This window comes from Eumetopias jubatus, unplaced genomic scaffold (genome assembly GCF_037043125.1).
Source record: "Eumetopias jubatus isolate StellerSeaLion01/CBP00866 unplaced genomic scaffold, mEumJub1_p1.0 scaffold_8, whole genome shotgun sequence".
Classification (NCBI taxonomy): domain Eukaryota; kingdom Metazoa; phylum Chordata; class Mammalia; order Carnivora; family Otariidae; genus Eumetopias; species Eumetopias jubatus.
The window spans coordinates 136,823,353-136,840,875 of NW_028274814.1; the positions used below are offsets into that span (position 1 = coordinate 136,823,353).

Sequence of the window (17,523 nt, forward strand, 5' to 3'; positions counted from 1 at the left end):
AATTCCAGTTTTTCATTAGTTTTATGGCGTATTTGATTTATACCAATCTTGCACCTATTTTTACTTTAAATCTCACAAACTCAATTCTCTCCCGTCAGGCTTTATAACTCAGTAACTTGGACATAATTCAGGGGTGTGTTTGAACTGCTTTTCTCTTAAACCCCGTTGAGCCATTACATTTCTTCCCTGTGTCCTTGGGAGTTTTTATTTCCTTTGTGGATTCTTTAGTAACAACTCATTCACTCATTCAGGTGCCATTTGAGGTGGTGAGGACGGACAGCTGAAGTGACAGACCGGAGATGGACAGAAACACAGAGGAGAGCATCATGAGGCTAAGGCAGAGCTGTGGAGTGAGGATGGAGTCCTAGCCTTGGCAAGTTAGGACCGATCGAGAACATCGGTCCCATTGCTTTACGGTTATATCGAATGCAGCAACATTTTCTCCTGTGTTACAAATTTTTTAAATAGGACATTATGAATTAGTTTTAAACTCTGAAAGTTGTCATGTAAGGACCCACCATCCAAATCCAACACATCACCTTTTGCGTAGCATCTTCTGGTCCCTGCGGACAGGCATCCACTTTTGACACAGTTCCAATCACAACACACATACTGGTTAAAATGTCACTTCCCATTAGCCCTTGATCACAAACATTTCCCATAGTCTTTGTGATGCTAATTGAATAGGCATATACTTTTTCATGTTCCTTGGGGCCACACTTTATAAGGCAGGTGCCCCTTTTAGTCGTTGTTGAAGATATAGTGCAAATCGTATCTTCCAACCGCTTAACTGTTGGCCTCTACTCCATTATTTCTTTGGGGTATAGTCCTCAAAGTACTGAGTTAAAGAATATGTCTGTTTTGTTCATTCATTTATTCAACAGAGGTTTGCGGGGTGCCTACGAGGTGTCAGGCACTGTTCTGCACTGCGTGAAGACAGGCATGTCCTTCTGGAACTTGCCTTCTAGTTGGGTGAGGGGCAGGGCCCAGGGTGCAGGTTAGTAAACATTTAAATGTTCTCAAGGGTGACCTACAAAATAGGAATGGTGTGAGACTGTCACTGGATAAGGCGGGGTTGGCTCATAGCTTTTTAGCTTCTTTATACTCTGTGATCTGGTGCCCGTTTCTAGAATCTACAGCAGTAAAGGAGTATTATAATTTCATGACAACTTTGCCAGCACTGGGAGGGACCACTTTAAAACCATTTTCGCCGCAAGGGCATGTGTTGAACAGGTGGCCAGCTCGCAGACCCACGATACTTACACACTTACCTGACTGGCGCGGCCCTATCCATGTTCTGCTCCAGCTGCTTGACCTCCTCTTGCATCTGCTGGGGCTTCGTGAAATGACCCATGAAGTTGAAGTAATCCTCCGTGTAGGGCCGATGAATGTCTGCTGAGTAGTTAATCCCCAATTTCTGTAAAAATTCTTGGTAAGTTATGTGCCCTCTTCCCTCCGTGTCATAGCTTTGAAAACAAACAAACAAGACCATCATCAGTAGGCACCAGGGTGTGTGAGCTGGAAATGCAGACTCTGCTCTCTGATAGCACCCAGACCTGATCTGAATCTGCATTTGACAAGATCCTCAGGCAAGGAGTCATAGGCTCATCAAAGTTGGAAACCTGCTGCTCTCATCCACAGAATGGTCACACCTCCTGAGAGGTGATCTTCGTCCCCAGGAAAGAGCAACCAAATTCATTCACTTGTCATTCTGTTAGAAAACGGTTGTGACCACAGAAAAAATTAAAATCAAGCCTGTCATTCATTCAACAGGGTTTTTATTTTTATTTTTTTTTATTGAGCACCTACATGTAAGGGGAACTATGCTAAGGTTTAGAAAAAGTCCTTCAAAAAGCATATTCAATCTTAAAACTTAAATAAATGAATGCCATTTGATTTAAATCTCCCATTTCCTCTTTGAAGAGATGCCAATTATATACAACCAGCGAGACCAGTAAGGAAAACAAGATAAGAATTATGCTATGTACCTTTTATGTCATTTTCTATTATTGAGATGTTTCTGAATTATAATTCATTAAAAAAGGCATAATGGAGGGTTTTTATCTCCCAGCATTATTCAAATAGAATAGAATTACTTCAATAAAAAATTTTAAGGCAAATTGTCGATTTTCTTTAAAGAAAAAAAAAGCATTTATTTTTACCGAAAGATCTTGGTCCTCATCTGATAAAAATGGCATTTGCGGACATGATTTTTCCCAGATGAACTCCGAGTTACAAGGACCAAGACTATATTTAAACATTGTGGGCATAATCCTCTAGCAGGCTGTTTGGACGTTTGTCTGACTGAGCATGAGTGCAGGCAGGCAGCTTTCCTGTGTGTGGCCGAGCTTCCCTCTGCTCGTTAACTGACAAGATGTGGAAAAATCTGCAGGATCCCACGCTTGCTCACCTCCAACACACAGACACCTTTGCGACTGTTTCGGTTGAGCAGCAATGAAGAGAACGTATTTATTTCCCCGACTTTCTTGTCCTTGAGGGGTGGGGTGGGGGGAGGAGGCTGAGGGGAAGGAAGTTTAGGCAAACGGTTCATGCCCTTGTGTGGGTTCACAGAGCATCCCGGGAGCTGGCATGCCCTCCGTCCTTCCCCAAGGCCAAGTGGGCCATTCCCTGAAGTGCATATAGAACTGGGGGGGGGCTCCCTCTCCCCCATTTGTCGCTTCTGTGCCCCACACTTCTGCTTCGTGTCTGACTTCCACCTGCCCTATTGGCATCCAGACCCATTGTGATCAGGTCCTCTATCTTACAAGGTAAGGAGATTCCCCTTCTGTGACTTCGAGGTAGCACAGGGTGGAGAACTAACTCCAAGTCAAACAGACGCTCACTCGCCCTGAGACCCTGGCAAGGCCCTCGGCCCCTCTGGGACTCTGGTCCCTCCTCTGTGAGCCCCTGAAGGCCTTCCTAGACCCAACGTCTCAGGTCAGTGCCTTACTGCTGCTCTCAATATATTTATGAAACCATTTGAGGCCTTTCCAGGTGTCTGTTATTCGTGCAGCCTTAGTACTTGCAACACCCCCCACCCCTGGCCAAATACCATTCTACCTGTATTCAGTGAATTTGCTTTCTAAAACAAAACCAAGTGACACACCCACAAAAGAGGGCCTGTGGGGTCTCCGGCTGCCAAAGCATGTCCTGTGGTTTGGGCAGGGCTATGATGCTCCAGGCCACACAGGGGCCTCTAGCAAGTAGCTCTTCCTGCTGCTGGTGATAAGACTCTAGCTGCGGAAAGGGTATTTATTTTCCATCAATGTCCCAAGGGAGGGGAAGGAAGGGAAGCTCCCCAAGGCTCCCCGTTCCTATAGGAGGCCTCCTGAAAGAATGGTGTGGAGACCAGTCACTGACCAATGACTCCTCTCTCTTCCTAAGTCAAAAGTGCTGTATTTTCACTTTCCTCTGGATTTCTCCAGGGCCATGGTGAGGATTGGCGGGTAAATGCCCACTGGGGCTTAGACCAGGGCCTGGCACCCAGTGAGCGCACGCTGGTGTTTGCTGCTGCTGTTCACCACCCAAAGGCTCAACCACACCTTTAGAACGTGCCTTCTTTCCCCGCTAGATGGCAAGTTTGTTGAGGGGCAACCACGAGCAACCATGCCGTGTTATCCTTACAAACTCCCAGCGCCCGGCCACAGGCCTTGCAAAGCTTGGTTATCAATATTTGTCTGCTAAGCTACTGCATGCGAAGGACGCGTGTTCCTAAGGAAGCGCCGCCATCCTGGCGTGTTATGCACAAGAGATTACTGAGAACAAACTCTAAATCATGACACTTGAACTGAATGAAAAGACACTTCTTAATTACTTCATTAATAAAGATCATAAACATTCCATTCTCATCGCAAAGGAACAGAAGACCAGATTGCACAATTGCAACTAAAATATTGTTATGAATGTGAATAATAAGAGAGTTAATTCAGCTTACATAACCTCACCCTTCATTATATAATCCTTTGTGTAACATTTAAAAAAAATCAACTTGCCTATAAAGGTTGAATTTTAAAATGGCTCGGCAACAGATGTGCCAGGAAAAATGTGCACATAAACAGAGGACCCATAAAAGCTTGCATTTGCATGTGGCAATGGCCGCTAATTTATGATATAATCCGATTACTCTGCCCATTTATTGTGCATACAGCAACTCAGTTGTACACACAATTTGAATACGTTCACATCGATTGCTTTGCTTCGCTCAAAGTCTCAGTCCTTTATGCTCAGTTCAGGCACTCAATTCTTATGTCAGTGGCAGCCCCACCTTCTAGCACCTCTGTCCCCAGAGTTAGAGGGTCTGGGGTCAGCCCCAGTGACGACCCGGGCCAGGCAGCAGAGGTAGACGTGACAACCTATGCAGCTTGGGACCTACAGAATCTTCTCAGGGGTCACCAGGGAGGGTGGTCTGATGGCTCACATCCCCACCCTTCAGGGTGGTGTTCCCCTGCCCGAGTTGGTCATGGCCACTGGGCACGGTCAGCAAGTCCTGGTGGCATCACAGGTTTGGGGGCCGTCCGGGGCCATGATTCCCTCCCCGGTGCTCCCCAGTGAGGGGCGGTCTGGCCTTGGATAAAGCCAGGCCGGCAGGGGAAATGCACTCCTTCAAAGACCACCCACTGAGATGCCTGACAACGTGGATCACGAAAAGTTCTCTATGTTGAGCTAGGAGCCCACCTGGCCAGTCATCCCCAAGCACTTCCAAAATTCCCTCCCAGCCACCGTGTCCCGTTTGGTCTCCTCTCTCCTAACCTAAAGACCTTGCTCATTGGACCCCGTTAAGTCCTTTCCCTGCTCCGGCTGTCCTTGCCCTGCTGTCCTACAGCAGGGTGCCCAGCAGCCTCTTGCCAGGTGCTGCCATGGCTGGGCCAATGCAGATGACCACGCTTCCTGGTAACTTAGAGTCAGGGCTTCTTCCATGAGCTGGTGCATTCGGCAAAGTTACCTTGCATAGTCTTTTCTTTTTGCGTTGGAAGACCAAGATACAACTTACCTACCATATCAAGAAATGTGCAAAAATTGGGTATCAATGACCCCCAAAGCCTTCTATCAAGTCCACTTGATCAGCTGGCTTTATACAACTAATCTGATACTGTTAATTTGGAGACTTGGCTCCCTGTGTTAGCCTTCTGGGTATGTTTCTAATGCATTGTCTTCATAGTTTTTCAGCAAAGTCTGTTTTAAATCCAAAATAGTTGAATTCTGTCTGACGAAATGAGGCTACAGAAGGTGCTCTGCATGCTGAGCAAGTCCCTGAGGAAGTGCCTCCCACAGTGGGCCCCCTGGTGCTGGTGGTGCCTGAGCCAGACAGGCTCTGGGTCTCAGGCTCTGCTGTGATGGGCAGTGTCCTCCCTCTCCTGTCCCAGACTTCTCCCTCCTCCGGGCCTCTGCTCACTGGGATGCCCTTCCTCCTTAATAAAATGACTGTTTATTAAGACTCAGCTCAGCGCTGTGAATTGTGCAAGACTGTTGAATCACAGATCTGTACTTCTGAAACAAATAATGCAACATATTTTAAGAAAAAAGAAAAAGAAGATAACAGGAGAGGAAGAATGAAGGGGAGTAAGTCAGAGGGGGAGACGAACCATGAGAGATGATGGACTCTGAAAAACAAACTGAGGGTTCTAGAGGGGAGGAGGGTAGGGGGATGGGTTAGCCTGGTGATGGGTATTAAAGAGGGCACGTTCTGCATGGAGCACTGGGTGTTATGAACAAACAATGAATCATGGAACACTACATCAAAAAAAAAAAAAAAAGATAGTTCCAGCAGGCTTGAAAAAAAAAAAAAAAAGACTCAGCTCAGGCCTCGCATCCCCCCCCGGGGGGGGGGTGTCCCCTCCCTGAACACCCGCACAGCTCCCACGACCCGCAACATTGTGTTCCGCGCTTACCCTCCCTGCCGAGCTGTAAGCAGCCTGAGAGTGGGGGCTGTCTCTGGAACCCCAGCATCCAGCACAAGGCCTGCAACTTAGAAAGTTTCAAAAAATTCCTGCTTTGTGATTGCTCAGATGAATGAAGAAATGAATGAATCGACTTCTATCTTGTAATTCATTCTTAGCAATCTCTCCAAAACCACACCAAACACCCTGCTCCTGAAATCTCATCCTCACAGATCCTGATTTGGCTTCAGTGAGCAGGTTCCCTTTCACACCAGCCTCCTTCAGGCTGGAACATTTTGTTCCTTTAATCCTTGATAAGCCAGCCTACATCCCAGCTCACTTCACACCATGAAGATTGGGTCCTCCCCGATCTGTCCAGCCCCTGTGCAGTTAGTGGGGGCTGCAGGCGGGAGGGTGTCACTTTGGGGCTGAAGCCCACCCAAGCCCGTGTGATCCTCCGGCTCTGCAGACACCCCCGCAGGGCTTAATGAAGCCACAAGCTGGAACCTGGCCAGCTCCCCAAACCATCACTTGGAAGAGAATTGCCCAGAAGAGCTGGTAAACACGCTGTAGACATTGGGTGAGTGAGAAATAAAACATCAGTGCGCTAAGCCACTGAGATGTGGGGGTGAATTCATTAATTTGCTTCCACAGCATTGACTAGACCCTCCAGAATAATCTGAGGCTCTAAAATAGTGTACTTCATAGGTGCTTAATAAACATTGAGTGAATGATGGATGCTATTTTTTTTTTTTTTGTCTACATTCTATATTCTACCCTAGGTTTTAATTTTGTATTTTTGAAAGGGCAGAATGTTATTGGTCTACTCACTTCCACTTACCTATTTTGGGGGGCTTTCCTATTCTGACAAGCAGACCCCCTCGGCTGGCAGTGCGTGTCACATGGGTCCCAGCTGTCCCCGACTTCCCTGCATCCCTGGGGGAGAACGCCCCTCCCATCGTTAGGGCGAGTGAAGGAGGCTCCTGGCGCGTGGACAGCCCCCGGCTGGCCCGCACCTTCTTGCCGGCTCAGCGCCTCCTGCTCTGCGGTGCAGGGGTGGACGTGGGGCGTGGAGCAGAGCGAGGCAGCCGCCTTTGCCAGCGAACACGGAGCGGTCGAGAGGCACGGGCCAGGACGGTGAATGAGGGTGAGGACGACTAGCTGAGACCGTGGGAACACGTAGAGAATGGGTGGGAAAGCCTCACCACCAGGTCACCATTTATCATGTCTGCTGAGTAGGCCACTGAGTAGGGTGCTTTGTTGTTGTCTTTTCTTTCCCTTTATGCTTTTCTGGATTTTCTGAGACTTTTAAAATGAGTATGCATTAATATCGCAATCAGAAAAGAATTTCAAATCTATATGATCTTTTTGCTGCCAGTTTTTATGCTTATGTGTGCCAGGTACTCTGCCTCTATTATTTGGCCCCATTGCCGTCCTACTTGATAGTTGACTGAAGCCCAGAGAAGGCAAGCCACTGGCCCACCATCACACAGCTCCTGTGGCGTGCCATGGGACCAGCTGCAGCTCTGGCTCAGAGCACAGCCCTTAGCTCCAGCCTACTCGGCCACCTCAGGTTGTCTTCCCAATTTCTGCAGCAGCATCTGATCTCACATAGCCTCTCCTTCCAGGCTGCTAAAGGCCCATTTGCTCTTCCTAAATCTCTCTCGCACCTGTCACTTCCTTCCCAGTCCTGCCTGCATTGCCAGGAAAGCTCACCACTTCTCACGTGGACCACTGAGACAGTCCCTAATTCATCTCTTTGCCTCCCAGCCAGACTCCTGCAGGTCATCCTCCCACTATGGCCAGAGTGATCTTTCTAGAACACAGGCCTGCCTAGGTCTTTCCCTATTAAACACCTGGCCTTAGGATGGGGTCCCTGTGCTGTCCTGACTTTCATGATTTGGTTCAGTGGACATGCAGCCTGCTCTCCTGCCCCAGTGAGGCTGCCTGCATCCCAGGGAACCAGGTTATTCCGCGGTCATGGAACATGACACCATCCTCTGCCTATTAACTGGACGTTCCTCTGGTGGCTCTCAACCCCATGCTCATCCTTTGGCACATCTTCTGAGTTACCCACCTGGATGCTCCCAGGGAGGTGTGCCCGGTCAAAAGGCAGGAAGAGGGCAGCACAGGCTGTTTCCACTTCCTGCCATATGGCTGTGGCCATGGCTCCTGCCCTGCACAGTGGCTGAGCTTCTAGCAGATTCTGAGGCAGCGCTGGGGTGGAGGCATCTTCCTGACCTCCAAGAAACACCCTGTTCTCTTTTGCCCTCCAGTCCCAGATTGGAGAGCAGTTTCCTGACTCCCCTCCTAGCATACTCTGTGAGCCCATCAGCCTCTGACCTCTGAGTAAAACCACATTCCCCATTCAGACTTCCAGCCCTCTGACATCTGTATCAGTCACTGCATTCAGCCCTGCTTGGCCAGAAATGGTAGAGTGGTTTCTGCTTTCCTGCCCAGATCCTAGTATAACCATTCCTGAAGTTTTCTCTCTCTGCAATGCCTCTCTGCCTTCTCCCTTGGAGGTAATTCCACATGTGACAGATGCCATCATGGGTTTCCCTGTCACCATTTTTTTTTTTTTTTTTTTTGCCCCTGGACACATATCCACACTGCTTCTCCCAGACTCCCTTGCAGGTGAGAGCAGCCAGGTGAAGGAACTCTGGCCAACAGAACATGGGCAAGGTGACGGCCACATTTCCAGGCCTGGTCTCTACAAGGCTGACCACATGGTCCTCTGTGCTCTTTCCCTTTCTCTGCTGGGAGACACAGAAGATCCAGGGGGTGGTGGGACTCCTGGCCTCCGAATGATGTGAGGGCAGACCCCCCACCCCCGGTACCCACACTAGATTGAGACATCATTATCAGGGCAAGCCCCTGAGATGCTGCCCTGTTGGTTACTGCAGCTAGCCTACCCCGACCAACACACCCCTCAGACAAATTGGGCAGAGCAGAGTGAGGCACAGAGAAGGGAAGTAACATTGCAGAGGCCACACAGCGGTAAGGACGGAGGCAAGAGCCATGGCCACACGCCTGGTGGTGGAGCTCTCCTCTTCAGCCCTCACCGTCCACAGGGTGAGCCAGCTGAACAAACGCAGATGAAATTCTGACCTCACACAGTTTTCAGCACACGGCAGACATTTGTACATTTAATAATGTCAAGAAATGAATAAAGAAATTTTAGCCAAAAGCAACAGGGAGTATCTCAGTCCTATTTAAATGGGCATGTGCTCTATTCCTCCTTTAGGAAGATAAGTGAGTGTGCTCTTCTCTACACCGGAGCCCTCGAGGGGACACTTGGCTCCAACACCCCTCTTTCCTATGGCCCGCACCCTGCTCAGGACCTCATCCTACCCTACCCTGACGGAGACAGCCGTCTCCCTGGGCCCACCCTTCCCTTCTCTGAGCTGTTTCCTGATTCATCTTCCTAAAGCATGGCTGGGTCACACCACTGCTCCGCTCAGCCTTCACTATTCCCGAACGTCTGGCTAATGATGCCTGAAAACTAGGACTACAGGCCGTGATGGCCTTGCTCCTCCTTTCTCACCCTGGAAGCCCTGGGTGGGCGCTTCTGGAACACCTCCCGATTGTCCCATGGGTCAGACAGTCCTCCTTCCCCTCTGACCCCCTGGAACCACTCCAATCTCACTCCTACTGTGACAGCTTCCTGCTCTTCCACAGCCCCCCACCCACCCCATCCTCCCGCCTCTGTCTCCCATCCTCCTCGCCATGGTCCCTCCTCTGGCATTTGTCACAGGCAACACTGTGCCCCAGCATTTGGGTTAGTGCTTGCATCCCCCGACGGGTCCCTGACTATCAGGACCACACAGACCCCTTTGCATCATCCAAAAAGCCTACAGAGTGGGAGGTCCATCCGTGTGCCTGTGTACCCCAATCTTTTGGTTACTCAGTGGGACCTACTCATTTCATCTACTGGAAGAGAATATGAATAAGGAGCCTAAATTGGCCCTGTGTTGCAACTGATCTAAAAAAAATAAGGATTCTGTAAGAACTTCAAGTTGCTTTTCTAAATTAGACACAAAACAGCCCACCTAGTTCTAAACTCAGCCAACATTTCAGCCTTCCACTTTGAACAGATGAAAAGCTAAAAAATTACAGGAGCTGCTCCGTGAGCTAGCCCCTGAGAGGATGTACAATACTGGTGTGCCATCCTGGGGGGATGCAAGCGGCAGCAAACGCATCATGAAGACAGAGGTAATTCAAAGATGGATCTGGAACTTGGAAATGGACCGCACTGTTAGTGCACCTTGAAACTCAGACACCTACATGGGGACTGTTGGAACTGGGGACCTCATTCAAGAACAGCTAAATCTAAAATACATTTTGAAAAATGTAACCAATATTAGATATTATGTTCAGTTTAAGACACTCTCAGGAAACTACTCCAAGATGCTAAAAGTTCGGTTATTTTCTTTCAACAAATTACTTATCTATAAAACTGTTGTGCGACATCGATTTCCATCTTTAGGCACCGGGGAGAGACGGCTTCTCCCCTTACCGGCTGCGGCTCCGTCTGCTGAGCTAGTTGTATTAGAATGAAGTCTTTGGAGAGTGACTTAGTTTTCTAAAACAATACAGCTTTGGGCTTGAACTCCCCGTTCCTCGCAAATGCAAACCTCTCAAGTCCGGTATCGGTGATGAGTGGTTACCCTGATTCTCCATTGTCCTGAAGACCAGCCTCTTCGCCAAGGCTGCTTTCTCGGGTAAGCAAGGACCCAGAACAGACACAACTGAGCGGAAACCTTTCCTGGCCCCGCACTTCACCCCCAAGTAGCATGCAAAGCTGGTGCTAAGTTTGCTGTAGCCAGCAACCCGGGGCTGGCAGGATGAAAGGGAGCCGACCTGCAGATTCCACTCACCTCATCCAGAGCTTTTCAAATTCCCTCGGTGTAAGAGGAATATCAAACCCATATAGTGCGTTCTTTATATCCCGCCGCCGAAGAATGCCATTGCCCTCATTGTCAGTTTCTATAAAATTCTAGAACACGACAAGACAGCATTTAGTAACATACAAAACGTGTTCATGGCACTCTAAAGGATTGTCAATAGTCAATATCTGGAATAATCTAAGACATTTCTTTCTCCATCTACCTGCTTAATTACCTTTTTATCAAAGTTCCAGATACGCTCACCATTTCCTGTGAAGAAGGTGACAGAGCAAAACTTGGACAAGTATCACGTACTAGAAGGGGCTTGTTTCTGGGTAATGAGTGGTTTCAGGTGTGTGATCTGGATTCTTCTCCTGACCAACAACTTGGGTTCAAAAACTATTAGAAAGAAGGGGCAAGCAGAGCCTGGGAAATGAGACTGTAGCCCTCACAGTGGCTTCGGCTCTTTGGCCGTAAGAGGGGGATGAGGCGCATGAGACCCTAGCTGTTATGATAAGATGATATGGTACCTTTTTAATGTCTACAAGGAATGCAAAATGTGTCTGGGGGATTTGTCAGCCACTTTAGAGGGCCACAGACTAGCAGGTAATGTGCGGTACTCAGCACTGACTTAAATTGTTTGTGCATAATAGCTCATCTGGCCCTTCTCATAACAACCCTGTGGGGCAGATGCAGTGGGACACGCGCAGAGTACTCTTCAAGCATCACACTCAATGGTGAAGATGGAGACAGTCCCTTTAAGGTCAGGAACAAGGTAATATCTCTGCTGCTCTCTCTTCAACATGGTACTGGAGGTGTCAGCCAGTGTAGTTAAGCAAGAAAAGGGAATAAAAGGTATAATGGGGGGACAGGAAGAAATAGAGCTGTCATTACTCACAGATGACATGGCTGTATATATAGGAAGAATCCACAAATTACTATAATAAGAGAATTTAGCAAGGAGTCCGGATTTTATATCAATAGGTAAAATCATTCATATTTTTATATATCAGGCACAGAAAACAAATTTCAAAAAAAATTTATAATAGCATCAAAAATAGAAAGTCCTAGGAACAAATCTTACAAATGATTGCAAGACTGCCACACAGAAAAGTCTAAAACTTTACTGAAAGATACTAAAAATATCAAAATAAATGGAGATACACTATGGGCACAAACTGGAAGACTCAAAATTGTAAAGACATCATTTCTCTCCCAACGAATTTCCCAATAAGTTTTGTTTCTTTGTGAAACTTGACAAACTGATTCATAAACTCCTAAAGAACAAGGAGGAGGGACTTGCCTACCAGCTAATTAAAATGTATTACTGAGTTATGGTAACTACAAGGATGTGGTATTGGTGCCAAGACAGAAAGAGTGACCAGTGGGACAGAGTGAGGAGCCCAGAGACACCCAGGGGCCTTGATGCAGATCGTGGTGTTCCCATAGATCAGTGAGGGAAAGGCTGGGCTTTCCAGGGCCTAGACAGCTGGGTCTCCACACGGAAGAGCACAAGTAGCCTCCCAACATGCAGGAAACAGGCGGTGTGGATTTCAAGGCCAGGACGTGAATGGCTACACGGGAAAGCCGCTAGAAGGACCTGGGAAAGCCGCTAGAAGGACCTGGGAAAGCCGCTAGAAGGACATCTTCACGACTTTGGGTGGAACACAGTTTCTTGGACAAGACCTACAAGGAAATGTTAATACATCTGACTACCTCAAAAGGAAGAACTTATATTTACCAAAAGATATCCTATGAGAAGGGTGGAAACACAGAACACACACTGGGAGAAGACATTTGCATCGCCTATCACTTACGAAGACCAGGAGCCAAACTGTCATAGGAGCTCCTTTTGACCAATGAGAAATAGCCAGACAACCCAGTGTGAAAACGTACAAGCAGGCACTCGAGGGAGAAAAGAAATCTGACTCAGGAATAAGTGAGAAGATGCTTACTCTCATTAGTAACCCACACACGCTACCTAATGCTACAGTGAAATACTGTCATACATCCACTACAGAGGAGAACAATGAAGTCTGACAGTACCAAATGCCATCACAGCGGAGCCGAGTGGCTGGGACTGAAGCCGACAGCCCAAGGAGCCAAAGCTAGTCACCGTCTGGCCCTTTACACAGTGTGCCACGTCTGAGATGTGGACAGTGTTCTCCTCCTTCATCTGGATGGTGGTTACGTGACAGGATACAGCTTGGGATGCATGCTACCTTAAACATCCCTAAACTATGCACGTATGTTATTATTATGTGTATTACGATACATACACACGTGTTCATGTATATTATACACACATATAAATATATACATATTATACATAGTACACATACATATAATCGGTATCAGTATTATATTCCACTGTGGTGTCACAGCTTAAAAAACAAGCTTAAAAACAAGCCACTTCAATCATTAATTCACACAATTCTTTAGCGCCTTATTGGTATTTACACCACAAGTCTCTTGGGGACAGAGACCATGTCCTTTTTTGGTCACGGTCTCTTTACCATCTTGTAACAGTGCATTGTTAATTCATAATGTTTGCTGAAGAACTCAAAGAACTTGGTTTCCAAAGACACTTCCATGGGAATGAGCCCGTGAGACTGCCCAGAATGGGGTGATGGCTGCGTATGTCCAAGCATTCGGCTGGAGGCATCCTTGGCCCAGCCTGGCTGACAGGCTCACTGGGGCCCCTAGCTGAAGATGGCTGGATGGCTCCATACTGGAATTCTTGTTCAAGTTTCACATGCAGTTTTCCCAGAGACTACATCCCTTCTGATATTCGCAGGTCCCGGTTGGTGAATCCTCAACAGCGATGCAGCATAAGGGAGCCGTGGCCCCTGCCTTGAGGCACCCCAGAAGGAAAGAGCAGGGGTGTGCTGGTGGCTGGGGACCACCCACCTCATCACCGGGAGGCTGCTAGTCTTAGCTATGCATCACTGTACTTTCTGTAGGTTCAGAATTCAGAACGAATGCCTTCAGAGCTTTATGCAAAAGGAAGCAAAAGAGTGGCAGAGCCATCTTACTACTAAGACATGCAGGGTCATTCAGTCCTGTGGGGTCTGAGAGAGGCGTGGGGATGGGCAGGATGCCTGACTCCCGACAAAGTGGCTCCACACACCCCATTGGAGCCGTTCTGGTTGCTCTTCCTCTGCAACCCTCTGAGTCTTCTTCCCTCCCCACACTTGTGCCAGGCTGAGTTCTAGAAGAGACAGATTTGAGGCTGCTGGTTTAGCACAGAGCACTCTGGGGTCCCCGTGCCTCCTCTGAACACACTGGGGTTTCTGTAGAGCATCAAGGATAAAGATGACTTTGAGAGGCCACGGGAATCAAGATGTGGATAGGCAAGTGCAGAGGACATGCTCGCAGCAGTGAACACAGAGACAGAGAGGGGTCACCAGCCCAGATGGGGGCAGGCCTGGGCAGGGAGCAGCGAAGGCCCCACAGAGCCATTGTAGAGCCAGGGGAAGAAGCATTTCAGGAAGGATGGATGTCACAAGGTAGAAACAAAGACCACCGCACCCTCTCGTCACCCCCCTAGCAGCCTGTTCATTTTCCCCAGAGCGCCCACCTGCTTTGTTAATTATCTGCCTTTGCTCCTTAACTGGCCCCCGCCCTGGTCAGTGAGCTGAGAGGTGGAAGCAGAGAGACCTTTGCTACCACGGAACCCCTGGCACAAACCCACGTGGCCTAGAGGTGTGCTGCATACATCGAAGTGGGGCAGGTCGCAGCTGGGAAGGGCCTGGAAGTGGCCCTGGGAGTAGCGCCAGCGGAGGGGGCGTGAGTGGGGCAGGAGGAAGAGGGGACAGAGGTAGCCGGGAGGAGAGGCAGGCCGAGAGAAGCCGAGGACAGGGCGTGGAGAATGGTGTCACACAGTGTGCTCTGCCCTCTTTCGGCTGGCATGCCTATGTGGCCGCAGCTCACAGCCCAGAGCTGGCCCTGCACTCCCAGGGGAAGGCTCCGGAAGGCCAGCGCTGCCCAGTGGGTGTGCGAGGACTCGATCCGTGTGATTTGCACCCTGGGCCACTGCACAGTCAGCTCTGAGGACAGAGGACTGGGGAGAGGCAGCCCCGGGCGGCCCAGGACTTACAGGAGGACAGAACTTCACGTTGCGCACAGGCCAAGAGAGGCAAACATTGAAAGAAAATGACCAAATGAAACAAAGTGGAGGCATTCTTCACAACAACGTGAAAATACCTCCATAGTGCAGTCTTAAAGATACTCCCTAGGGCGAAGTTATTGTGTCCTTGCTACATTATGAAAGGAGGATCCCACGCCCCAGACTTCTGGATGAACCGAGTCCTGCATGCTCGGTTCTACTGTCCTGGGGCTACAGCTGTCGTTAGATTATGTTCCTGCCTCAACACCAAATAAGTGTACATGACTGCCCGTCGAGGGCATTCACCTTCAAAACGGGTTTCCTATAATTTTGGAAGGCAGGAAGAAATACCACTTAAAGATGCTTATTTTGAACTGTGTACAAATAATATGACAGTGTCATTTCTTTTTACTTAAAATTTTAATTTATATCAAACCTGAGATAAAGCTAGGAATTTCTGTCTATGTAACTCCAACAATTACTCATTTTTCTAAACATCAGTTGACCTTGAATGTGAGAATTTATTTTGAAAAAGTATTTTAAGAATAGCAGGAGTCACGGATGGGGTATACAAAGACTGGATCTAAACAGCTTGATCATCCCAACGATCTGGGAACACTGAAATACATTTCCTTTCCTTTTAAGGAAATAATCATTTTCTTACCTTAGATAAGTCTGACCATCTGGTTTTTGCTTTGGTAACAAGATACTGATGAGCCTGTTCACAAGCTAGTTCTGAATCTGTGACCTTCTGTTTTGGTCTTAAAAGAAAAAAAAAATAACCGTGTTTAAATTTAATGGACTCATTAATCTCCCAAGGGATTCCCCATCCCCATTCATTTCAAAGACCCCGCTAAAGTCTGTTATTTCACATCTGGTCTAACTTAATTCTTAAAATACAGTCTTATTTCCCCAGCTGTATGTTAGGGAAGTCTTCTTAAATTTTATAAGTCCTTGTGTATTTTCAGATAAATGCTGTTCAACTTTTTCTGCAGCTCACAAAACAAACAGGGCTCATTTATTCTCAGAAGGGGGAAAAACACAATAGAAGAGTAAGTATCTTAGAAGAAAACAGCTAAAAACTTTTATTTCTGAACTCACACACTTGAGTGACTGGAACGCAGACTTCAGGAACAGCGGGGGAGGACTGCTTACTCGGTCCCAGCTGATGTGCACAGGTTGGGCTCACGGTACGTAAAATGATCAAAATTCTGTTTATTTCCTCACAGAATGATGGACACGGAAGACACTTTAAAAAAAACACCTGTGCTTACCACCAGGGAGAGGCCACGGCGAGGGGCAGTGAGGGCTGTGGCCGAAGCAATTTGAGGTGCCTTGGATTCTTCCACTAATTGCGGGACGGGGGTGGTGTATGAAAACCTGTAAAATCCTTCCCTGCTTAGTCTTCTAATTGCTTTGCTCCTAGGGGCACCTCTCACTCCATTTCTGGGCACCTGAGCTTTGCACATCCAGATCTGCACCTGAAATATTCTCCCTGGAGATACAAGAGCGCTCGAGACATTCCTCCAACAAAACGGACCGTACACACATCACCCCAACAGTTTCCTGAAATAGGATCACATCTGAGGACCCACTTGGAACCCGCACTTATTCACGGGCCCCTCGGGTGAAGCACATCTTGCCTGAGAGTGGGTAAGAGGGACATCTGACCGAGGCCTATCCAGACCCTCATAGAAATTTCTCCTTATGGGACCCAAGAAAGCCAGTGTGGGGGACAGACAGCAAACAAGCTCCAAGTAGCCCCTTTAAAAAAGTATTATTTCTGCTTCTGCAAATGAACTGACTCTAAGAAATAAAGTCTAAAGTCAACCACCATATACTGCCAATTGAGAAAATGCAGGAATTTGTGTGTTCCACACGACGCAAGTGAAAGGTTTATGTAATCCCCAAAGAAGGGCTGCTTTGAACATGACCATCTGTGTGTGACACTCGGGTCGGCAGCACTGCAAGGGGTTCTGGGGTAATGATGGCCGCCATGGTCTCAGGGACCCGTGCGTGCTGAGCACTGCCGGTCAGGTGACTCGCAGGATCTTGAGTTTTCCCCGAAATCCTGGCATTACCATCCCACTTTGCAAAAGAGGAAGCTGTGGTTTCGAGAGGTTAAATAATTTGCCGAAACCACACACAGCCGGTATCTGGGAGCCATTCAAACTCAGGCTTTAGACGCCTTAGATGCCTTTCTCACTACCGCTTTTGCTCCCATTGGAAGATACATGTTTGGTGCTCCTTTAACCCACTCTTCATAGGAAAACATCCATTAAATATTACATTTTTTTTTAAAGTAGTTTCCACGTCCAGCACGGGGCCCAATGCGGGGCTTGAACTCATGTCCCTGGGGATCAAGACCTGAGCTGAGATCAAGAGTTGGATGCTTAAGCGATGGAGCCACCCGGGCGCCCCCAGATACTACGTTTCACAGAGGTGAGGGCCACCTTTGGTTTTTATGCGCCGAGGGGTCCTCCTTCCACTTAGCATGTCAGTTTCAATTCAACAAATGCGGCATTCCCAGTGTGCTGCTAGAGCACCAGGCAGGGCGCAAGGGCTGGAGAAGTGCAGCCTGCGGCTTCCGCCCACCAGACAAGACTCTTCTGGAAGTGCCACTCTGTCACGCGTTTCACAAGCAGACGGC

At 48.2% G+C, this 17,523-nt stretch overlaps 1 protein-coding gene across 1 annotated transcript in view; it reads right to left on the reverse strand.

The window, feature by feature from the left end:
- The window catches only part of EFCAB6 (EF-hand calcium binding domain 6), a 204,428-nt gene that overhangs the window by 52,231 nt on the left and 134,674 nt on the right, over positions 1 to 17,523 (reverse strand). The window contains exons 19-21 of the mRNA XM_028115294.2: positions 15,538 to 15,634; positions 10,757 to 10,875; positions 1,272 to 1,466 (exon numbers count right to left, since the gene is read on the reverse strand). Of these exons, the coding sequence (XP_027971095.2) occupies positions 1,272 to 1,466; positions 10,757 to 10,875; positions 15,538 to 15,634 (411 nt within the window). The remainder of the gene's footprint in view (positions 1 to 1,271; positions 1,467 to 10,756; positions 10,876 to 15,537; positions 15,635 to 17,523) is intronic.